This window comes from Osmerus eperlanus, chromosome 25 (assembly GCF_963692335.1).
Source record: "Osmerus eperlanus chromosome 25, fOsmEpe2.1, whole genome shotgun sequence".
NCBI lineage: Eukaryota > Metazoa > Chordata > Actinopteri > Osmeriformes > Osmeridae > Osmerus > Osmerus eperlanus.
Window position 1 is genome coordinate 8,296,779 of NC_085042.1, and position 24,021 is coordinate 8,320,799.

At 48.3% G+C, this 24,021-nt stretch overlaps 2 protein-coding genes across 3 annotated transcripts; both read right to left on the reverse strand.

The window, feature by feature from the left end:
* Window positions 1-176: 176 nt before the first annotated feature.
* Window positions 177-4,433, reverse strand: LOC134012137 (mucin-2-like). Its single transcript, XM_062451825.1, has 5 exons — window positions 3,743-4,433; window positions 3,379-3,511; window positions 2,638-2,772; window positions 731-1,911; window positions 177-573 (listed from the first exon to the last, which is right to left on the reverse strand). The coding sequence occupies exons 1-5, from the start codon at window positions 4,260-4,262 to the stop codon at window positions 479-481; spliced, it is 2,064 nt and encodes a 687-aa protein (XP_062307809.1). The 5' UTR covers window positions 4,263-4,433; the 3' UTR covers window positions 177-478.
* A 2,373-nt stretch (window positions 4,434-6,806) lies between these two features.
* On the reverse strand, window positions 6,807-23,610 carry LOC134012140 (rabphilin-3A-like). 2 transcript variants are annotated; one of them, XM_062451832.1, is made up of 18 exons: window positions 23,377-23,610; window positions 15,852-16,031; window positions 15,024-15,109; window positions 14,104-14,229; window positions 13,697-13,826; window positions 13,378-13,461; window positions 13,018-13,195; window positions 12,104-12,292; window positions 11,491-11,664; window positions 10,456-10,535; window positions 10,229-10,303; window positions 9,909-10,018; window positions 9,608-9,734; window positions 8,946-9,002; window positions 8,541-8,695; window positions 8,316-8,397; window positions 8,110-8,206; window positions 6,807-7,249 (listed from the first exon to the last, which is right to left on the reverse strand). In XM_062451832.1, the coding sequence occupies exons 3-18, from the start codon at window positions 15,095-15,097 to the stop codon at window positions 7,119-7,121; spliced, it is 1,869 nt and encodes a 622-aa protein (XP_062307816.1). In that variant the 5' UTR covers window positions 15,098-15,109; window positions 15,852-16,031; window positions 23,377-23,610; the 3' UTR covers window positions 6,807-7,118. The 2 variants fall into 2 exon arrangements, with proteins under 2 accessions (XP_062307816.1, XP_062307817.1); XM_062451833.1 differs by lacking the exon at window positions 23,377-23,610 and having other exon boundaries at window positions 15,852-16,046.
* Between the last annotated feature and the right edge of the window lie 411 nt (window positions 23,611-24,021).

The following is a 24,021-nucleotide window of genomic DNA, read 5'->3' on the forward strand; positions in this document are numbered from 1 at the left end:
GCTTTTGCCTACTGTACGGTACAAATATAGCATAATGATATTCCTATCCAGGCAAATTAATTTAACTAACTTTTATTTATTTATTGTAAAAAGGAAGATTGGCCATGAAGTCAGTTATCCACCAAGTCAATACTTACATCGATGTTATATACAGTACCAGTCAAAAGTTCATATTTACGTTTGTTTACAATTGCACTCCAAAATCTCCAAGCATGTAAGAAGGCACTTTGATAATACATCAATCCGACTTACCAGAAAAATAAATGATTCAATGCAACTGCATTACAAGGTTATGTAAATTTTTTATTTTATTCAACGGCTTTATTGATACCTGGTAAACATACAACCCTGAAGTATTAATCTCTTGTCTTCCATTCATAGGGCCTAGAAATGAAATAAGCTTGATGCCAAACAGGCATTCAGGAAGGAGTGCTTGTCTCTGTATATGTACACATACCGGCTGGGGTCAAGAAAGTGTTCACTTCCTCCTGACGCCAAACAGCAGCTTTAGTCGCTGCAGGTGGGTGCCTATCTTACTTGTCATGTCATGCCTTTTCACCACTAAAAGTTCACCTTGAAAGCTAAATTCAAGCACTCAATTTGTCATTAAAATCTGAAAAGCAGTGATTACGAGTGACTGCATGCTGCTTTATAGGAGAGAGAGACAGAGATAGAGAGACAGAGAGAGACAGAGAACTGTACTGCTTATGTTAAGGCACCCTGACTCTACCTGGCTTCATTGACTCCTCTGTTGTGAACAGGTCTGTCTTCTCCCTGGGTGAAGACAAGTTCGTTGTTTGGAGAGGTTCTCTAAACCCAACAGGAAATGATGTCATTTGTATCTGAGGCTTGGCCCAGGTCTTCGAGGAGGGGACAGTCTCAGTATGTTTTTTCCTCCATAGTGTCAATGAGGTCTTCTTAGGTGGGCATGATGTGGTGTTAGGTGAAGGGATTGTAATCTGAATTGATGCTCTGCTCTTCATGAAGGGTAATGTCAATGAGGTCTTCTTAGGTGGGGATGATGTGTTAGGTGAAGGTATGATAATCTGAGTTGATGCTCTGCTCTTCATGAAGGGTAATGTCAATGAGGTCTTCTTAGGTGGGGATGATGTTGTGTTAGGTGAAGGTATGATAATCTGAGTTGATGCTCTGCTCTTCGTGAAGGGTAATGCCGTTGCGTACGTGGACAGTCGGTCGGCAGTTGGGGGGGGTTTGTCCTGTAAACAAGCTTTGCGGCGTGGCTGAAAGCTGTCTCCTCGCGGAGGGGCTCTGGGTCCACATCGGTGACGTTTCCGGAAACCCTTTGTCCGTTTGTGGCTTTTGGGGTTTGAAACTGTGAATGTTGTGGTGGTTGTTGATTGGCGTGTGGATTTGAACAATGGAAGCATTGTTGTTAGTGTTGCAGAGCCTGCCTGCTTTTTAGTCTGCGTAGCCGCCTGTGGCCTGGTTTGACCTGACCGTGAAGGGACGGTTTTGGATTCAGTTCTAGGCAACTTATTTTTCTTGCCCTTTCTAGCCCTTTTGGCCATGTTTGTCTTCGTGTGTGTGGTGGGAGCAACTCCCCGGGTAGTGAGTGTGTTGTCATCAGCTCTCGTCCGTGTTGAGGGCTCTGCGGTCTGGGTCACGCGTTTCTGGAGCGCGCTGCTTCGAGTCGGGGGGATTTTCCGGCTCCTTTTGCATTTTTTCCATTTTTTGGGTCTGGGCAGGAAGGTGTCTCCTCGCGGCGAGGTGCAGCGCCCAGGGGGGCCCTTGGGCTTCAGCCTCTTAAGGAGCTTCCTGTTTGGGGAGGAAGCAGCTCCTTCTGCGACTGCGGGCTTGTGGGAGGCGGCTTGTTGATCTGGGATTTGGGTGATGTTGAAAGGGGAGGGCTTTTTGAAGACGGCGTATGGGGCCACCTTAGCTATCTTGCACCTAATCAGAGTAGAAGTAAACAAGTTAAACAAGCCGGGCCTCCACACCTAGAGAGAGAGAGAGCTTTCATAGGATCAGCCAAGCCGTGTTCGTTCTGTTTTCTGTAATCGTTTTGTAAATATTTACTGTTTTCTTAAATTTGGAACGTTCTATGAATATTTGCTGTTTCTGTTTTGGACATGTATACATGCAGTATATACTAACATGCATATTTTTTATGGTTATCATTCACAGGAATTTCTCCATGATTTCATTATGAACCAGCTTGTGCTGGTTAGCACTCTATCACACAAAGCCAAAGACATCTATCAAAACAGCAACAGAGATATTCTCAACACTCCATTAACATGCCAGAGAGAACGAGGAAGTCGTCACTAATCAGAACGGCATCATTGTGGAATCAGAGAAGGGGTGTGGTTCTATTGCCCAGGGCAACAGTAAAAGAGCAGTTAAAGAGTTGGCTTAGAATCAGGCATGTAATCACAAGCTGCTCATTTAGGACTGTTGTGAAACTCTGCTGTTATCTAGTTTGTATCTGTGTGCAGTGTGTCAGTATGGGGTCTACCTTGTTTTACAGAACCGCACTGGCACAGATTGTCACAAACCCCATCAACAAATGTCTCCTGCCAATTTCTACATTTCCAGTTAATGTGGTGACTTTTCACGTATACATTTTGCATGCGCACATGCGCTCGATTCAAACAAACACGACAGTGAGCCACTCACATTCCCCACCAGTTCAGCTTCACACAACGTCTTCTCTGGGTGAGCTCGAAGCAGGGTACCCTGAGGATGTTGAAGAAGCTGTAACCCACCATGTTGGAGATGGTGTCGTTCACCCTCACAAGACACTGACGGAAACTGAGGGCAAGGTACATTTAGTCATTTAGGAGACGCTCTTATCCAGAGCGACTTGCAGTAAGTACAGGGACATTCCCCCCGAGGCAAGTAGGGTGAAGTGCCTTGCCCAAGGACACAACGTCATTTTGCACGGGCGGGGAATCGAACCAGCAACCTTCTGATTACTAGCCCGATTCCCTAACCGCTCTGCCACCTGACTCCCATAAGGACACTGCGGTCAGATCATGTGAAGACAACAGGTGTGTGCGCAGTGAAAACGGTGCCCAGTATGATGATTTCTAGGGACAGGATTTGACTTGAAAGAAGTGACTTGGACTCAAGGATGTCGATGTGTGAATCAAATCATCGGATCATGTCAACATTAGATATCATGGGGCAACGATTCAGACATTCCTGAAATCAAAACGCTTGACTGAAGACAGGTGTGCCAAAGACATACACCACACCTTAGAAATATCATAAAAGTCATTCATACTTCAACTGTCCAAACTCTCATTAACTCAGCTGACGTTTTGCCATTTTGCTGGAGGGGGAAGGCCAGTGGAGGATGGTGGAGATCTGGGTCATGGATGGAATGGAATGCCACGTGGTTATGTTCAGACTCACCTGTGGTCACATTCACAGTGTGAGACAGTGTAGAAGTTGGTGTTGAACACTCCGTAGTTTACCGTGAAGGCGTGAATGGTGTTTCTGCAGTGGTCGTGTTCGCGGCAGCAATGGTCTGCTCGCTCAAACATTCCTGTTGGAGAAAAATCGTGGAGAATAATTGACTCGTGATTTTCAATACACAAGGATAACAATTACATGGATTTTCCAAGTAGGCTATTTACATAGCCTACCGAATGGATTCGTTACATGCATTTTACGCACCGTTTTACGCATGGTCCCTTAATCATCTTCATTGCCAAATGCCTAATCCTTATTTTGCCAATACCCTCAGATGAGCAATGCAGTTATGATATGTACTCACCCAACTGTTCATAACCACTGGCTTTGCTTCCTCTGCCACACCACAGCGTGCCTGGAAATACCCAAGCGCGTTTCTTACGGGATTTTATGTCCACATTATTGCGATGCTGAGATCGGTCACTTATTGGAAAGTTCAATTCGACAGTTGGATTCAACTCGCAAGGGCCGTCCGGGTTCAACAACAAGCTGAAATTAAAACTGAATTCCACGTGGCTCTCCAAGTGTTCGGCGCAACGAGATAAATAAGTTCCAGCAACTACTGGATTGTTATCAATCGCACATTCTAAAAGCTGCCTGGTCTCCAAAGACCATACACTCGTATATGTAAGTAAGGAATAGCTTCCATCCATGGCATTTCGTAAGAATGTGAGGCGCGTGTGTCCTTCGTCAGTGGAGTTCGTCCGGAGGCAAAAGTATGAATTGTTTGAATGTGATTCTGTCAAAATCCTTACTGCGAGCGCATTTGAAAAACCGATCAAAGACCAGGCAAAGGCCCAATGGGAAATAAATCGTACTCGCATATCCGACAAGGAGATTTTAAAACCTCAAAAACTAAATAACCAAATGGGGACGAATTAACCAATGATCCCAATTACACGTAATTCAATCTGGAAAAATGTGCGCAGATGCAAGCATTATTGCCTACTGACAGCAACATGTATAGCTAAGACATGAGTCTATATGACTGGTCCTGAACCAACTGCAGGTCCTAGCCACTCACAGGTGGGCCTGCAAATGAAAAACGTTTTATGAGAAATATGATCCTCACACCAGGTAGAGTAGAGGCGCCCCAGTGTGTCTGGCAACACACCTGCTCGTAAATACGAAACATCTCATTAGTGTTTTTCAGTCTCTTTGGGGTGATTTTACGTAGGCTACTAGTTTTTCTCGCTGATTGCGAGTGACTGTACTTCTTCACATTAAGATTATCAGTTTGCATCTAGCATCTAATAAGAGGTATGATGCCATGCTTCCACAAACAAATTCGATCTGACTCAATCTTATACATTTGCATATAATAGCTGCTTTAAACAAGGATCCGGTAGCTTGCCTCGTGGCACTTTGAAGAATGTAATTTGACCGAATTGTTCGAGGCAGGTTAAATCATATCCTGAAAGAAACCTCAAAAAAGGCTGCAGACGAGTTAACGGTCACACACATTTAGCAGTTTCAATAGGCTTTAATTGATATGTGTAAACTCCTTGTAAAATCCTTACATGCAAATTAAATTGCAAACATCCATATATATAGGCCTATCTCCAGTGCATGCACTAGCTATTTACAAATACACTGATAAAGTCAACAAATCATTCCATTAAATAGACTTCTACAGAAAGAAGACAACCATGTTTTCATTAGGATCAAATGTACTGCTCAAAAAAAGAGAATAAACTAGTGTCAGTTTAAGACCACCTGGTGACGTACACTGGTCGCCAGAGCAGGTTACCAGGGCGACTAGTGCAAGAGGCAACAAATGGGAGTCTAGCCTGCCGCCACTGGGGGGCAAAGAGGATGTTAACACAAAGAAAAACGCGATGAGAAACTGGAGGAAAGATTCCTCCCCCAAAGGGAAATTATTCTCCATGTACAGTCGGTTATGTATGCCCGTAAGGGAAAATCACATTTGTGTAAATTTGTGTCCGTTGAACACATTTAGGCGTGTGAATCGTGAGCACTCCTTATCACCTGCAGTAAGGCCTTGAACATGACCTTAATATGCAGGCAGCTACATAATTGTACACTGTCGTAAACAATTCTTATCCCGATATTCATGCAGCATAAATAAGTTGATGGTGTGGTCTTAGTGTAAAAAGATCTCAAGGGGAGAAATTGTAAACATTTAATAGCTTTTAGTGTCTTAAAAATTCAATGTATATTTATATATCTCTCTATATATATATATGAACCACATAACATCTCATGCATAGGTGTTCTATTTGGGAAACTTGCAAACAGCTGTATAAACTGAGGTCATTCCATTGTATAATGTGTGCTTTCCTTGAATCACGGTAAATTGGTCAGTAGCCAGGTGCCAAGCTTGAGGGACTGGTGCAGCGAAAAACAAGTGGGTGGTAGGAGGAGGTCCCTGTGTTGGGGACAGGGGGACGCACAGGTACGATAAACACAGCCATTCTGGGACTGCTCCAGGCACAGCTAACAGGTCACAAGCACAGTGCATGCAAGTGAAGCAGCACATTACTTATGACGCAGGCCTATCACGTCTTCTCGGTAGTGTGTGCGTTTGTATAGGCGAGAGCAATATGGTTGTTCGTGTGCATTCAGTAGAAAAAAAAAGTCTGCGATAGAAAACCTGTAAAGTCTCAGCACTTGCATGGTGGGGTGTGGGCCAGAACACATCCTGCATGAGAGAAAGGAAACCAGTTCTCGCCTCAACCCTAAACGTTTAGAACACAACAGCTAAAACAGATCTACATGGAAGATAACATTTTTAAGTGCAGCCTTTCACGCCACTAACATCACTTTCCCACAACCTCTATAACTTGAATAATTAGGCAAAGAACATAAATCAGCCTATTATATGTGCTAGTAATTAAATCATTTAAAGTGAACTTGAACTTCATAATTAACAACATACTTATACTGTTGGCTACCTTTTTTACTATTTATTTTTTGCTTGTAACTGATAACAATGATGGCTTGATAATCTTTTCTTACTCAAGCAATGCATCAGCATGTAAACATTTGATCCTCGTAGGGACATGACCCTGCCCAGGGCACGGTAAACTGTTTTGAAAGTGCAGCTGTTTGTTTTTAGCGTTTTGTCGGCCTGTGCATGCTCTTACAAGTGATGGTAACACTGCTGGGTGTCGTTTGACAGGAAATCAAGGATTTAATCAGTAGATCTAAATATAACCGACACTCCTAATGAAACTGACTGAGCGTGGTTGCGATTGTAGAACGTCCAAATATTGCTTTTTCTTGATCTGAGCCACTGCATTCCAAAATATTAGTTTAGATGTGTCAACTTCAATATGTAATATCACTGACTGGCATGATTGCCTCATTGTTTATTCCACGTCACTTGTCGCAATTTTCCTTAAATCTCTTTTTGTTTTTTTGTGGTTTTTTTGCCTTCAACAGATTTGAGCTTACATTGACAAGTGCCTACAGGGAGTGATCTTTGAAGCAGTGATCTAAAGTGTTTGATGTCTTGCCTGCCATGGACTCCCAAGGGCAGCCACAGTGAGTCTCAGTTAAGGGAAGAAGATAGGAATGGTAAACCAGGCATCGCAAGGGAGGAATATTGGAATGGGGTGCGTGTTCAGCCACGGCACAGACAGGACCCTTCGACAGGGGGGGACGGTTGGGTTGGGAGAGGAGCAGAACTAAAAGGTAAGAAGGCTCGCTTGGGGAGATTAGTCGCTGGAGACGTGGTTCTCGTTCAGCAGGGTGTGCCAGCGCTCGATCTTTTTGTCCTTGTTCTTCAGGCACTCGTACCAGTGCTTCAGCCTCTCTCCCTTAGCGGTGATGCCCAGCTGACAACCTCCTGCAGAGGGAGGGAGAGGCATGAACCAGAGGGAGAGGCAGGGGAGAGACATGAACCAGAGGGAGAGGCAGGGGTGAGAGGGGAGATATGAACCAGAGGGAGAGGCAGGGGTGAGAGAGGAGACATGAAGCAGAGGGAGAGGCAGGGGGGAGACATGAACCAGAGGGAGAGGCAGGGGAGAGAGGGGAGACATGAAGCAGAGGGAGAGGCAGGGGAGAGACATGAACCAGAGGGAGAGGCAGGGGGGAGACATGAACCAGAGGGAGAGGCAGGGGAGAGACATGAACCAGAGGGAGAGGCAGGGGAGAGAGGGGAGACATGAAGCAGAGGGAGACGCAGGGGAGAGACATGAACCAGAGGGAGAGGCAGGGGTGAGAGGGGAGATATGAACCAGAGGGAGAGGCAGGGGTGAGAGAGGAGACATGAACCAGAGGGAGAGGCAGGGGGGAGACATGAACCAGAGGGAGAGGCAGGGGGGATACATGAACCAGAGGGAGAGGCAGGGGAGAGACATGAACCAGAGGGAGAGGCAGGGGAGAGACATGAACCAGAGGGAGAGGCAGGGGAGAGAGGGGAGACATGAACCAGAGGGAGAGGCAGGGGAGAGAGGGGAGACATGAACCAGAGGGAGAGGCAGGGGAGAGACATGAACCAGAGGGAGAGGCAGGGGAGAGACATGAACCAGAGGGAGAGGCAGGGGAGACATGAAGCAGAGGGAGAGGCAGGGGAGAGACATGAACCAGAGGGAGAGGCAGGGGAGACATGAAGCAGAGGGAGAGGCAGGGGAGAGAGGGGAGACATGAACCAGAGGGAGAATGCCAACAGTTCACCACAACATGTAATCCAAATGCAGGACTTACCAATGTAATCATTGGACTTCCCCATGTCATAGTCCCACACAGAGATATCTAGAGTCTTCTTGGCCAGCTCGCCGTGTTTGATGTCATAACCGAACTCCTGTAATGCAGTAAAATAAAAACAAATACTTCATCCAATGACTTCAGAGAGCCGCGGTGAACATCATATTTGTTGTTTTACCACGACATTAACCACGAGAAGAACCAACCTCGTTGAACTCCGGGTTTAATGTCTTCTTCTTGATCTGAGTCTTGTTCTTGGCCTTCTTCCCCATATCAGGTCTCAGGCATCTAAAAAAACACACAGAACAAGTCGTCGTTCTACGCTTAGAGCTCAGAGGGTTCCGATCGTTCTAAACTCTTGTCTTTACGTCAACCGGAACGTTTCCGTCTCCGGTGAGGACCGGCCGGTGCTCGGCGGGCGCCAGACTCACATTTTGACGAACGGGTCGGAGTAGCCGTTGGCGTCCATGGCAGCCAGGTGGACGCAGCGCACCACCCCTACCAGCAGGCGGCTCTGCTGGGTGCTGTACATGAGGGAGATCAGGACACGGCCGCGCTCCTCAGCCTCCGCACCGTCCTTCCCAGGCTGCGGGAGAGGGGGAGGGGGAGGGGGAGACTGTGAGTACTGGTGGAGGGGGTTGATGGTGTGTGTGCGTGTGTAAGACAGAGTGTGTGTGTGTGTGTGTGTCAGGGAGAAAGAGAAAGTGAGTGTGTGTGGCAGGGAAGAGGAAAAAGTTTGTGTGTGTAAGATATTGCGCATGTGTGTGTGTGTGTATAAGGTTCACCCCTCATCACACAGGCATCGTACATGCCCCGACGTGCTGTGGCTGCATTACCTCATCCTCGTACAGTGAGATACCTCTCGCCGCCCCTGCGCTTGCAGTCTTCTTCGTCTGTGGAATGCAAAACATGTGACCTCAGGCCAACCAACCCATAGATATATATATATATATATATATATATATATAAAGTCTAGATGTCTTACGGCGGAGTATAGAACGTCCACACATGGCGGCCATCTTGCTACGGTCAACTCGCTCACCCGTAACATTGTGTTGGTGCTACATGTACTTTTTAAATAACCATAACTTGCTCAATTTTCAACCGATATTTAAACGGTTTGGTTTGTTATCAACGTCAGAGACGTCGTTATGCCACTGCATACTTCTATTCTATAAAAAAAAAAAAAAACATAATTATTCGTAAGTATGCAGTGGCATAACGACGTCTCTGACGTTGATAACAAACCAAACCGTTTAAATATCGGTTGAAAATTGAGCAAGTTATGGTTATTTAAAAAGTACATGTAGCACCAACACAATGTTACGGGTGAGCGAGTTGACCGTAGCAAGATGGCCGCCATGTGCGGACGTTCGACTTTGTTGGCCGGCAACGTGGACGAGACATCTAGCCTTTATATATATATCTATGAACCAACCAGCCTAGCAGCTAACGGTGGAATACCTGATCTGGGAACGATCTGTCATGGGGTACTCACAGGAACCACTCTCTCCAGACAAACGCTGAAGTTCTTCTTCTGGTTCATCTTCAGTTTCTTCAGAGCCACTCTGGTTTCTCCGATGAACTCGTTGTGTCCAAACTTGTCCTCGTCACACACGGAGAGCCTGCGCCCAACAAAGTCCCATCGATCACTTCACAAGGTGACGCTGACAGAAGCAGTTATTACAAATACAAAACGACAGCTGCATGAACCACACATGAAATCCTCAGTGGAACGAGATGTATAATTGGGTTGCGTTTGGTGACTTGGTGGGATTTGTCTTCCCACAATGCATCACCTGAGAGTTTTGCGCTGCATGTCCTCATCCGTGAGCCCGTGGTAGACTAGGGTCTCGTTCCACGCCGGGTTGCGGGTGTTTCTCAGAGTCTTGGTGCGTAGCTTGTTAGACTGCAGGGCACACAAGTTAATCAGAACACACACACACACACACACAGAGACACACATCAAGATAGGTATGACGAAATGTGTAATATTTCCACCACAAGGTGGCAGACTTGAGCCTGCTTCATGTCCACACACACACACACACACACACACGTCAGTTCTAGAACCACACTACACGCGTGCTAAACAATGAAAACAAGAGTAGATATCCACCTTGCTGGCCCCTGGCAGCAAATGCAGCTTGACGTAAGGGTCAGCCAGCCCGTTCGAGTCCATCGGCTTCAGTCCCTGTGGGGGAAAAAAACGGAACGGTCTTAGCTTGCATGTCAGGCTGGCAGCTGGGACAGGCGAGGGAGTCCCTTTACAGGCCGTGGTAACAGCTTCCTAACACACGTCACTTCAGTGGAAGCGTGGTCCCTGAGGGTGTCGAGGGAGCGTACCTTTCCTCTGAGGATGCTGCAGTGGAGGCTGTTGTTCTCTTGTTCGTAAAGCAGGCTGAACTCCAATGCTCCCAGCGTGGCTGAAACAGACCTGGAGTCAGTAACGCCTCGGGTTCAGTCGACCATAAAGTCATCTCGATATTGATATCGACTGTGTGCCTTCACTGAGACAGACACACAGTACATCGTACACGCGGAGAAAAAAGAATCTTTAGAAATCAGACCAAAAAAATGAAATTTCCAGATAAAAACCAAGAACAGCCGAAGATTACATTCATGAAAGGATTTGCAGTGAAATGCCACTCTAAAACAGACGTTTATGCTTCGAGCTGCTACATGAAAGGGCCTGACAGTCTACGCTCCAAACCAGGCCATCTAGTAAGAGGAAGAGGGAGAGGAAGAGGAAAGATCCTGAAAGCGGAGTTATTGAGACCAGCCGGCACTAGAGCTGTTACTGCCCTCCTCCAACTCCACGGAGATCTGGCACAATGAAGACAATGCTATTTTTGACATTTTCCATCAAACACAAGGGAACGACTTCAACCCGGGGGGAAATCTAGATTCCGTCAGTGCTGTTGAATCTCAGATAATATGTTCCCCTCGTTGAATTCCCCAGACCCCTAGGAAGTAAAATGATTGCCCCGTTTCTCCAGGGAGAGGAGAAGGGGCCGGATCTGGAAACACAAAACATGACGTATGACCGACACGACACCGCTGCCATCCCTCAGCCAGAACAAACACCCAAAAAAACGGATGTCTCTATTGACTACACATCCTCTCAACCGGCAAAGCAATGATTCACATGCTTGGATCCAGTGTTTGATCGGGGATCGTTTATCATCGCCATCCAGGCTGATGGGTTTATACCGTAAACATACCTGCCGTGGCCATTACTTTGACACAACTCAAGTGCTGAACAGTAATACCAGGCTCACTTACTCACTACAACTGACACTTTCTACCTGTCTTCACTGTCACACTTCAATACAGTACAGAGTGCTGAAAAGTATGAAAAGAGAGGGGAGGTCGACTCACTGGTCTCGTCCGAGTCGTAGCTGTTGGCCTCGTCCTCCTCCTCCCCTGCAGGGGGCTGCTGCCGGGCCGCAGGGGGGTTTTGAACCGCAGGCTGCCTCCTCTCCTCCCGGGCTGCAGGGGGTGCCCTCTGCTCTGCTGGAGCAGCGGCGGTGGAGTATCCTCTTGCCTCTGCCTCTGGAGGAGGAACACGGGTGTGTCAGTAAGCCTGGACTAGGTCCTAGTCCAGGTCTGGACCTAGAATAGGACCTGGATTCGGAAGCCTATTGGTCACGTTCCTGGGTTCATATTGTCACAGTAAGGTTGCATTGCTGTAAAATAGTGCCTTCTTTAGTAGTTTGGTACTGTGGTCTTCAACCCTGGTCCTCAGGGTCCACTGTCCTGTACGTTCTAGATGTTTCCCTGCTCCATCAAAGCTGGTTCAGATGAATGGGTCATTAACTAGCTCTGCAGAAACCTGATAACTACCCATTAATCTGGCCCTGAGGACGAGGGTTGAGGACTACTGGAGTTGCACACACTAGAGATTACACATTTCGATGTAATGTGGCTGTGAAAGATCAAATGTCAAGTCTTTCAGGAGGTGCCGCGAAACCGGTTCCAGGCGTGGCCTCACCGTTCTGGGCGGGTCCGGCCGGCGCCACGGCCTGAGGTCTGGAGCTTTGAACCGGCATCGTCTTCTTCAGCACCGCTGGGCTGCTCTGAGCCCCGCCCTCGTTGGACCCGGCCCCGCCCGGCGCCATGCTCACCTGGGCTGGTTTGACGGCCACAGGTGGGTACCCAGCACGGCTCTGGGGCTCCGGTCCTGCGACGCACGCATGGACACACACACACACACACGTATGAACACACGCATGGACACACACACATGCATGAACACACATCACTTCCTGTCTCCACCGCAGTGGAATCAGTCCCCAGTCTCTCTGAATCCTTTTGATGTTGCAGCTTTTGCGTTGACCTACATAGGAGTACGACGAGACAGGCAACCTTGATAAATTTACACAGTCTGTGATAAGGCTAACATACACCACTGGTAACTTTATCTAGTGCAAACCAAGGGATCTCTCAAGTCAGAACCCCATAAACAGAGCCCGCCAGATCCCAGAATGCACCTCACCCTGCCTAAACATGCCCCCTGGTCCTTGACTCTGAAGCAGTTGGCTTCCATTTTGTGAGGTAGATTAGTCCTCGGAGGCCAAACCAGCAACATGAAGGTGCTGATATTCTCAAACGAGACAGAGGAATGAGGACAGCATTCAAGTTGAGAGGTATGCTGACGTTTAGTGAAGATCTTATCTGCAATGCGAGGATCTGCCAGTGGACCCGGCAGAGCGGACAGAAAACTGACTCGACTCATTCTCTCCCTCTCTCTCTCCTCTCTCACACACACACCCCCCCCCCACTCTCTCCATGTGAGCCCTACTCTCTGCCCCAACCATCTGTAGTCTCATAACAACAGACCAAAGTCACATGTCTACTTTGTTACATGACAGGATCCGTGAGCTGTTCTTGCAGTGGGCTTCCCACCTGTGGCGTGGGCCTGGGGCTGGACCTGGGCCTGGGCCTGGGGCTTAGGGACCGGTGGGGTCTGGGCGCCTGCTGCCTGCTGGGCACTCGCTTCTCTGGACTTGGATATGGGCATGGGTGAGGGCAGGAACTGCTTGGGGAAGCCTTTGAAGAACCAGGCACCAGAGCGTTTCCACACCTAAAGAAACACATTCAAATAAATACAAGAAGAAAAAAAAACATCTAGAAACTGGTCGTTTTCCTGACAACTATTTCCAGATAAATACTGGCTATGCGTCTATGAACAACCAGGAACCACACACACACACACACACGCCACCCACGTGTTGATAACCCCAGTCACCCAGACCCCCTTCCCACCTCACGCTGTTCACTGCAGATCTTGCAGAGCCACACGGAGCGAGGGCGGCCCGCGCTCTGCACCCCACACTTAGTACACATGTGCTGTTGGACGGGAGAAGAAACAGGAGTTCTCATTGTTGTGAACCAGCAATTATCCCATTACCCCGTCTAAACTTCAGCATATTACTTTAGCAGCAGGGCGCTTATCCAAAGAAATGCGCAAGGGTGGGAGAAGAGGGAAGGAAGGAAGGGAGGGAGGGGTTTGAACCTGCGACCCTCTTGATCTGAAGTCAGATTGCTCTAACCACTAAGCTAGACCGGCAGCTTGTAGAGATACCTTTTTGCAGTCCTCACACACCACTGAGCTGACCCCCGGCTGGCCCAGCTGCTCTCCACACAGCAGGCAGCGGGACACCCCGTCACCACACACAGTCTTCTTCATGTCGTCCAGACGGTTCACCAGGCGCCTGCGGCGGACGGGGTAACACAGCACACACACACACAGAGACAGACACACACAGACACAAACACACACCCGTCGTTGTTGAAAGCCAGCCCCCACTGCAGTGCCAGGCTGGGACCCATATTTTTTTCATCGCCTGTCATCATCACGTCAGATCATTCCCAAAGAACCCAGCTGCAGGACTGGAGCACCAGGGGGCGTCTCTCGTGAGACTAGCCTGGCCACAGCTCCCGATCTGGGGTCCGGCCCAGACCGAACGCCACCCCCCCCACCCTCCTCACCCAATCCTCTCCTGCTCCATGGTCTCCATCTTCTCAGCCCGGGCGATCACATTGTTGATGATCTCCTTCTCCTCATCTGTCAGGTCTGGACCTGGACCAGGGCCTGGCTGCGTGGTCCAGTTGCCCCTGACAACCACAAAAAGTGTGTGGGGGGGGGGACAATCTTGAGGGTCTGTCTGCTACCCAGAATGCATTTCTCCTGATAAGGCCCAGTCCCACATGCGGTGTGAATACGTGCACATTTCTAAAAACCACCACAGAACAACGACACACTGCAGAGTGAGATTGGGAGAGTGTAGGAGAGGAACATGATGTAATGGCCTACTGAACATTGCACAACCCCCATATAAATCGGGCGACCACACAAACCCACAATCACACATGCATGTATGCACATTTACACCCACAATTGCTCCCTCCGAACACTCAATCCCGTTAACAAAAGGTAGCTGTGTACAATGCAGGCTGGTGTGAAGGGGAGGGGAGGGAGATAAATAGAGATAGTCTCTACACTTACTGCTCCTTATCGCTGTGGCGCAGGACGTAAATCGGAGGGAGCAGACAGGAGAGGAGAACAGAGGTTAGAGGGAGGAGAGAGGAAGGGGTTAGAGGGAGGAGAGGAGAGGAAGGGGTTAGAGGGAGGAGAGAGGAAGGGGTTAGAGGGAGGAGAGGAAGGGGTTAGAGGGAGGAGAGAGGAAGGGGTTAGAGGGAGGAGAGAGGAAGGGGTTAGAGGGAGGAGAGGAAGGGGTTAGAGGGAGGAGAGAGGAAGGGGTTAGAGGGAGGAGAGGAAGGGGTTAGAGGGAGGAGAGGAAGGGGTTAGAGGGAGGAGAGGAAGGGGTTAGAGGGAGGAGAGGAGAGGAAGGGGTTAGCGTTGGAGGGCAGCAGCTGTGCCCTAGCCTGCGCTGCCCTGCTGTGCTTACTTGGCGTGCATGCTTGTCTGCCTGTCGCTGGCCGCCCAGCGCTCGGAGCTGCCGCCCATCACCGTGTCCGTCATGACTGCCGCACTCTAGAGGTGGACGCACACAGACACGCACACACACACAGACAGACACAGTATATTATTTACACACACACACAGTATATTATCCATACACGCATATACCATTAACGTATACATAGGCTACATTTACATGTTATCAGTTTTTTGTATGACTGTTGCTCCTCCTTCCCCCCCCCACCCCCCCACCAGCTATAACCATATAATTTATAAAAAAATTCTGATCACTCCTTCATGTACTCCACTAAGTAAAATTACTACTAATATTGGCTTGTTTATCTGGCGACTGTTTCACAGCCTACTACAACACCTAAATCCTTGCACGGAAGCATAAATGTCTCCATTCAATTGACTGTGACATTTTTCATCCATTTTAATGTCAAGTGCTTATGCAGCACTGACTTCAGCATGAATACGGCCCACTCTCTCATCAGCAAAGTCCTCCGTGCTGAGTTTGTGGGCCAAGATTGTGCCAGCCTCAAATTGGCTACGAGACAAGACGCACTTAAACTAATTGATGCCAGCAACTAATATAGACGCATAAGACAGTCAACAAGCACAAGTGAAATGCACAAGAATGGAAAAACATCACTTTGGATGAACTGTCAAATGATGAAAAGTGTCATCCGTGTAAAGACAGAACGCCAGGGTCCGTTGTCATGACGCGGGGTTCTGACACAACCTCAGAGCAATTCGACTGATGTGAAAGAAAGACGGACAGAACGACAACATAAAGGAAAAGAGAAGTTACCTGTAGCCGTATCTGCGGACTGAGCGCGAGGGTGAAGGTACGCTTGATTCGGTTCTCGGCTGCCCACCGTCAGGGGATGTGTGGTCCAGACCCGGCCTTGGGGCACAGCAGGGTGGGGGAGAGAGGGCAGCAGACTCCAAACAGACGTTTCTCCTCTCCGTGTTTCACCAACTCCTCAGTCTGAATCACAGACGAGAGAAGAAAACGGAGACGTGAACTGAGAGAGAGAGAGAGAGAGAGAGAGAGAGAGAGAGAGAGAGAGAGAGAGAGAGAGAGAGAGAGAGAGAGAGAGAGGGGAGAGAGGGGAGTGGTATGAAGAGAAGGGGAGGGAGAAAAAGAAAGCGTAAGGACAGCGAAAAAAAAAAGAAAATCAATACATCTCATTTGTTTCCCCCCGGTTGCTGCAAGCGATCACTCCATAGAGCTCCACGACAGCACTGCAGAAGATAGCAGAAGGGAGGCTTGCGTGGAGGAGGGGGGGGGGGCAGTGGGTCTTCCTGCATCACCCTGAGGGGACGTATTAGCAGTGTACACATGCCATGCCCTGAGCCTCACAAACACACAGCTCTCTCCTTCGCTGCACAAAATGAATCATCCCGTCTTCTGGTTCAGGATGGCTCCACTGAAGAAGTAGATGGAGACACAGAGACAGCCTGCTCCCCCACCAGTAAACATCTAGCAACGCTGCCATGGCCCAGTGCTAGCTGGTGTGATGCTGACTGAAAGGGGGTGTAGGAGGGTTGGGGGGGGGGGCGGTGGTCATTAGCTGAGACGTTAATTCAATTCGTTCTTTGAGGGAAATGAACTCAACGCCTAGGGCTTCGTTATCGTGCAGAGATCCTCGCCTTGATCCACTTGTGGGCACCGTTGAACGTGCATCACATCTACGACCGGTTTGGGAGCTGCCGTCAGTCTGAAACCCTGTTTTCTTCACAGACACGATGACTCAGTTAGGTTGACGAGACAAACTGAAGAGGAGTTGGCGTTTTTATTAAATGTCACGAAACCTGTCTGATGACGGTGATGGTTTTTGTTTTGTTTCGAGTGGACAAGGTGCACTGTGTCGTCTGAGAAGACCACCACACACACATTTACATTTAGCAGACGCTCTTATCCAGAGCGACTTACAGTAAGTACAGGGACATTCCCCCCTGAGGCAAGTAGGGTGAAGTGCCTTTCCTAGGGACACAACGTCATTTTGCACGGACAGGAATCGAACCGGCAACCTTCTGATTGGTAGCCCGATTCCCTAACCGCTCAGCCATCCGACCCCATCACACACCCGTCCACCATGATCCCTGTGGGGGAGGATGAGGAAGACGGTGGGAGGTGAAGAGGAAACGGGAGGAAACAGGAGTGCTGGCATCGATTCACATTGTCATCGCCATCATCCCTCACTCGCACTGCAGGAAGTACTCTGTGTAGCTTTTCACATGGGGGAGTGGGAGACCAATTTAGAAACCTGCGACTCACTCAAGGGCTTAACAGGATAGTCAATACCTACATCTGCATCAGGATTCCACACACTAATCCTTTTTTCTCACAGGCTATATTATTATACGTTTCTCTGTTTTTTTATCACTGGCCGATAATATTCTAAATCCATTTATAAGCTAGTTATATTATTACTTGCATTGACAGATTTGGAGACCCTAGCCGTCATTTGCATGCCAAATTAATTTGCTTTCCACACACTGCCTGGTGCACTTGTTCATTGTATTACTTAGGCTTGATTTGAAACGGCGCTCTAACCTTCAGATGTACATATTTATTTCCGTTAAAATCCAATAAACTTGAATTGGATGCATGCATCTTTGGCCCTCAATTGCCACCCTAAAATGAGAAACGAAACATTTCCACGGTGTGAAGGAGGTCCAATAATCTGAAGACAGTGAGGTTGGCTGAGCACGGGCAGGGAGAATTGATGCTGGATTGATCCAGTGGGGGATCATGTACTGAAAGGAGGGGGCCCAGGAGGGGGGAGGGACCAGGAGGGTGGAGGGCCACAGATAAGACTGGCTGGCTCCCAGGGGATACATTTCTTTGAACAATAGCTAGATTTAAACCATTTTCCTAACTGACCTTGCAAATGCCTCTGTGTTTAAATATATCACCTGCATTTACCTATCTGGCTGCCAGATCCCCACTAGAAGAATTGTTTGTTTTCAAACAGTTCTAGGTGCAGAACAAGTGGAACAAGCTTGCTTCATCTGCCTTCGTGATTTGGACTCTTGTCTGGGAGCGTAAAAGCTTTCCTTTGTTCTCGAAACAATGTTGAGGGGGAACACGTGAAGGGTTCTGGAGACGCCTCATCTTGTGTGTAACCTAAAGTTCAGACGAGAAGGAACACAGCATAGCAGGAACACAAAACCCTTCCGACACTATTGTCTCAGACTGTCATTTCAGTTGTTCTCGGTCCACAATACAGATGGTTACGTCTAACCTTGCTTGTCAGATGGTTTGTTACAAATATCCATCTAGGAAGTCGTTGGTGGAAACAGTTTGGAAAAGGGCAGGCAGACAGAAAATACTTGGCAGGAGTTTCGATGAACCATCTGTCCATCTCAGCCTATCACGGGCTAACTTCAACCGTGCTGCCAGAAGGTTCTTACAGGACGCTAATTGGCCTGAAGGACTCGGACATAAACAGATAACTTGGAGCTTGGCAAGATGGATTCTTGTTTGGTGTTGATCTCATGATTCCAGATTTCTTGCCAGGTTAGGCTAAAAAAAAAACTCCACGCGCACCTTTTTCTAAGATTCTATACTGCAATTCAGAGCAATTCCCCTGCCATCCTCTGCAACAGAGACATTTCTAAAGTGGGTTAATGAAATTCTGAGATCAATGCTAACTCCCACGATTGCTTTCACTTTAATTAATCATTCATCAGGACGGCATTCCTGTTGTTTAGTCCCTGAACTGACAGAACTTCCCAGGTCTCAACTCTAAAACCTGGTTTGGTTTGTTCTGAAGTCATCGCACTCCTAAAGACACTGAATGTTCATGTCTCTATCAGGAGCTGCACTGTTCTGCTCGAATCCAGCAACCTTACTTAAATGCCTTCATTTCAAATCAATCCAAGTTGTACAGCCCTTGTTACAAGCAATGTCACACAGAGGGTTTTACAGAGGCCCAACGATCAGCGCCTATAACCAACCGAAACCCTCATTTATTTCAATATATGCCGTTCTTTTCAAGACTGTGTCCTTTACACACTGTAGTCTAACTACAAAATAGCAATTCCTTTTCGATATGGGTGTTTAGAGTGAAAGTGTTCATACGAATGCTTATAAATTGGAAAAATGGCCAGTTGCCAGTTCTCTGTTAACAGTGTTTCTAGGTTTTACAGCTGGCAGGTCGGCACAGCCAGGCCAGGCCGGAGAGAGGCTCCATCGATCCGGGCAGAAAAAAACAAACCTGTCTGTAGCCGAGACCTAGATAGAATCATTACACGCCCGCTGGCCATGCTCCCCTCTTATGTAGATTATTTATGGCACAAATGACGGGTTTCCGTAAAACTCTCAAAAAAAGGACAAATCCTTCTCAGACCGCATCTCAGCTCATCCACCGTCCAATCACAGTGGCTTTTTCACGCCGACCGAGGATGATGCGAACCGGAGGATACCGCCATCTGGAAAAACGCAATCTCTCTGTGCGGAGGCCACTCAAACGCTTCCGTCCAGCATGGAGCTGGGCTGGGGTTGAGGAAGGATCGCTGGTGGTGGTGGGGTGGGGTGGGGTGGGGGGGGGGGGAGGGGTTGGGCCGACCAACGGCAGTCATCCGAGCATGCCTCCATCCCTCAGAAGTGGAAGGCGAGATGGCGAGATAAACCCCCTTGGGGGCTTGGAGTTGGACGTGACTGCAAAGCACTGCACCACTGTAGCCCTACACTGCAGGGGGAAACATCGCTCAGCATTTCTTAATTATTTACAACCCACCCCGCCATTCCCATCCCTCCCGCCCCCTCACCCACCTTCCACTCCTCACTCCTGGAGCAGGTTCTCCTGTCTCATCTTTTAGGCCTTACTGGGCACTTTTGGTTACTCATTACTGTATCTGCAAGCTTCTGGAAATTATGTGTCTAATCACGTACGGAGGACTGGAGAGAGGGGGGGGGGAACCCTGACAGTATTTGGGGTTGGGGGGGTGGGTGACAGCTTCAGTTGCGACTGCAAGTAAACCTGTGTGTATGTGCGTATGCGTGCATGCATACGAGTGCGTTTGTGTTAGTGTGTGTGGGATGGGGGGGGGGAGGGAGAGAGGGGGGCTTAAAAATCACTGGCATTAATAACTTAGCCCTGTTTTCAGTCATAAAAAGAGGGAAAGCCAGAAACCATCTGCGTAGCCATCTGGGAGGATCGGGGGGCACTTCCCCTCCTGTCACACCCAGGAGAGCAACACTGCCCCGGCCCCACCTCCTCCTGCCCGCCCTGGCTCCAGGGCCGGCCCTCGCCCGCTAACAAAACAGGAAAGACCCGCCTGTGACCAACAAGCCCTCGTGCTGTTGCTACCCTGCTGCCATGGCAACCTCATCCAAACGGACAGAACAGGGACGAGACTGGAGGGGGCTTTGACTCACAGGCGTAGAAGTGCTTGGAAACACACTCGCACAAGCGCCACAAAAAGCACACACACACACACACCCCGGTAACCCCTGTCTAAACTGCAGTCTCATCATTCCAACGTCTCAAACACATCTCCCGCGTTCTCTGCATCTTACGCCACTGCCGTCGCCGCGGAAACCCCAGGACAGTTGTTGTCGAGCCCATCGACGACGCGGGTTTTCATCTCCCCCCCCCCCCCCCCCCCGGCGAATGTGCACGAACGTCCGTCTTCGGCACGTCGCTAATCGCGGAGGCGTGAAGAGTCGGGATGTGCCTGCCTCTCAGAGTGGCGCTCCAGGGCTCTCACTCTGCACGTCACCTGGTGACTCATCCCCTCCTCACCCTGCAGGTGAGAACAAAGAGGCTGGGGCTGCTGTGACCAGTCCCCCCCACGCCCCTCCCCCGATATCCTTTACCTCCTCCTTTCATCTCAGAGAGACCCACACTGTTAGATGTTGGCCATTAAGTCAGACCACTCAACCACTACAGACTCAATAGCCCCTGCTCGTACCGAGAGCCACTGCCCATGACACACAGCTATCGATCCATTCTGATAGTTGGGGGTGCGCATGCATGGTCATAAACGCAGGGAGAAATATTATATTTCCTGTTTTTTTTCCCCTTTTTTTGGCTGATTCCTTCCAGATCATTGTGGTGAATGAGATACGAACTAGCTGCTGAACACCAGTCTGGAGAATCTGGCACACTTCAGCCGCGGGCTATCCAACGTTACCTCAGGCTCTGCCAGATAACTAGAGGAAACCAGCACACCCGGGTGTTTCACAGATCCTGTGTTTGCACAACAACCATCCCCATCCTAAAAAAAGACCGTCTTTAACTTGGCTATTTGGGTGAGACCAGTGAGAAGAGAGAGAGACGAGAGCTTGGTGTTGAGTTGTGCTCTGGAGGCAGGAGGGACTGTTAACCGTGTTTCCCTACGTAGACTGGGGTGTGAGGATTTACTATAGCACAGCAACATTGTGGTGTTTTGGGAGTCAGGTGGCTGAGCGGTTAGGGAATCGGGCTAGTAATCAGAAGGTTGCCAGTTCGATTCCTGGCTGTGCAAAATGATGTTGTGTCCTTGGGCAAGGCACTTCACCCTACTTGTAAGTCTCTCTGGATAAGAGCGTGTGCTAAATGACTAAATGTAAATATCACCCTGTCGGTGCTGTGAAGAATCAGATCCAGACCCACGGGGAACACGGTCTAACATGTGTTTCAGGAGTCATGAATCTATACCGGTTGTGTCCATGGAAACAAGGAGACCAGAGGAAGAACATCAGATTGATTAAACGTTGAATGTCCGCCATGTGAATGTGTCTAATTACAGGGCAAAAAAATATAGACAAATTAAACGTGCTTCTGTGTTCCAAGCTCATGAAAATAGGGACCAAGCCTTTACATGTGCGCACAGTGGTAAAAACCATGCCTTCATCTAGAAACATTTCCCGCAGTCCTAGAAATGGCATAAAATAAGAACCAGGAAGAGCCCCTTGGGGGGCTAAGGCATGGGAGGGAAGGGGGGGGAGGCGGATGAAAACAAACCAACGCTACAGAAATATGGGGACATCTACCCTGTATCCTCCAGCCCTAAATTATGCAGTTATGCGTGCGGAGCACTTATCTAGGTATTTCTATATATTTCTTTTCCCACATCTCCATAAATTCCCATGTTTTCCCCTCCTGGCTGCTTTAATGTAGGGTGTGATCGTGGAGGATCATTTTGGGCTCCCATCACCCCTGTGTTCACAAACAAGACCACATGATGTCCTCCATCACCCCCTCTCTCTTGTTCCTTCTCTGCACCAGCAGAAGCATACAGGGAGAGGCTGAGAGCGTGAGCATGCAAGGGTGGCGTCCAATCACTACAGTGGCTTCTCCTTCTCGTGTGAGAGGAGGCAGCTGCAGATATTGCAGAGCATTCATTCAGTCTTATCTCCCCTCCCCCGTTTAATCCCCCTGCCTCAGGTCTACGGAAGTGTCGGAGAGGGGGGAAAGCGCTTTTTTTTTCTTTTTTTCTTGCCGAAGCAGCTCACTACACTACTACTGGAGTGGGTGGGTCCATGATTGTTTCTGGTATTCGCCTTGTTGTGGTTGAATAGACCTCAGATTCAGGCCTCAACAGACTTGATAACAACGGGTAAACGGGAGAGAATCTACCTGGACTAAGAATCCATCAGTAGAGAAATCGGGTGGAGGGGGGGGGGGGGGGAGGTTGAAGTTGTTTCTCTAATATTCTGCAGCAACGCCCTGAGACCACATAATCTCCCATATGACTTATCAGGGCTGCGCAGTCAAGGCCTGCCAATAGTCTTACTTACACGTAAAACAGCGGGTTTAACATCACCATGCGTTCAATATTTTGGTAATGAACTACCAGACTCGTAATGAATACGTTATATATAGACCAACGAACAACATGCTGGCTTGGATTGGTAAACCTGTAATATCAGTCTAAATTTAGCAGGGCATACAATGATGTCAGCAGCCTTGGAATTGTGCTGCATGCATTCAATTAACGCTGATGGCATTACCAGGCAGATGATTGAACGTAGGCTGATCTCTTCACTTGACATAGCTGCTTGTGTGTGGGTCCAACCGACAGCCACCGCCTTGCATGCAAGTTATGGAGCTATTCTTTACGTATGAATGACGGCCCACAATAATAAAATGTCATCATTCTAATTAATTAAGCTAATGAAAATGCCTAATTAAAATGTTAGTTTCTTGTTGTAAAAGGTTTATTCTTTTAAATAAAAAAATCGCATATTCTCACGTGTGTCAATACAATCTTGCATTCGTTAAAGGCTTGCGTTTCTCAATTAACCACTGACAAGCTGCGACAGTAGGCTAATATCTACGATACTATAACAAATTCTCTCATAATAAAGGCAGTGGAGAATCAGAAGCCGAGCCTACCTGAAATTCCAGCCGCTCTCGAAGGAACCTGGCAGAGAATGATGCGGTCTTAAAAAGAATTGCACTGCACTTAACAAACCACAAACCGGCCCATTGCGCACCAGCACTGTACCATAGAAGCCCGTTTTTGTCCAGTCTTCAGTAGCTGTAGCCTATTTCATTGAACCGCACATACTTTCCACTGATCTTCACGCAGCGCAGATCTGCGCTTGATTCTCATCCCCTCCTTCCCAGAGAATGACAAGCCCTTGTTACCCTGGGAAGGAGACCCTGCATCCTCGGAGAAGTTCCATTGATGACCAGGTGCCTCTCATCACCTGGTTCAAATTATTTGTTCCGGTATCGTTTTTTTTCCAACTGTAAAATTCACTGACAATAATCAACAATTAATCCGTCAATATTTCCAGTAAACGGTTCAGGCTTTCTTATAGTATCTTGAGAGATTTAGCTCATATTTGCCTTATATTTCTTCAAAATGTTGCCATACATCTACACAATAAATAAAATAAAGTATAACAAATAAATCTGCTTGTCATTTTTATTCATTCAAATTATTAATGTTTTTACTCGAGAAAACGAATGAAACAGCCAATGCCACTCACCCATCTTAAAGGGACTTCGCGGCTTGGTGGAAAGATAGTGCCA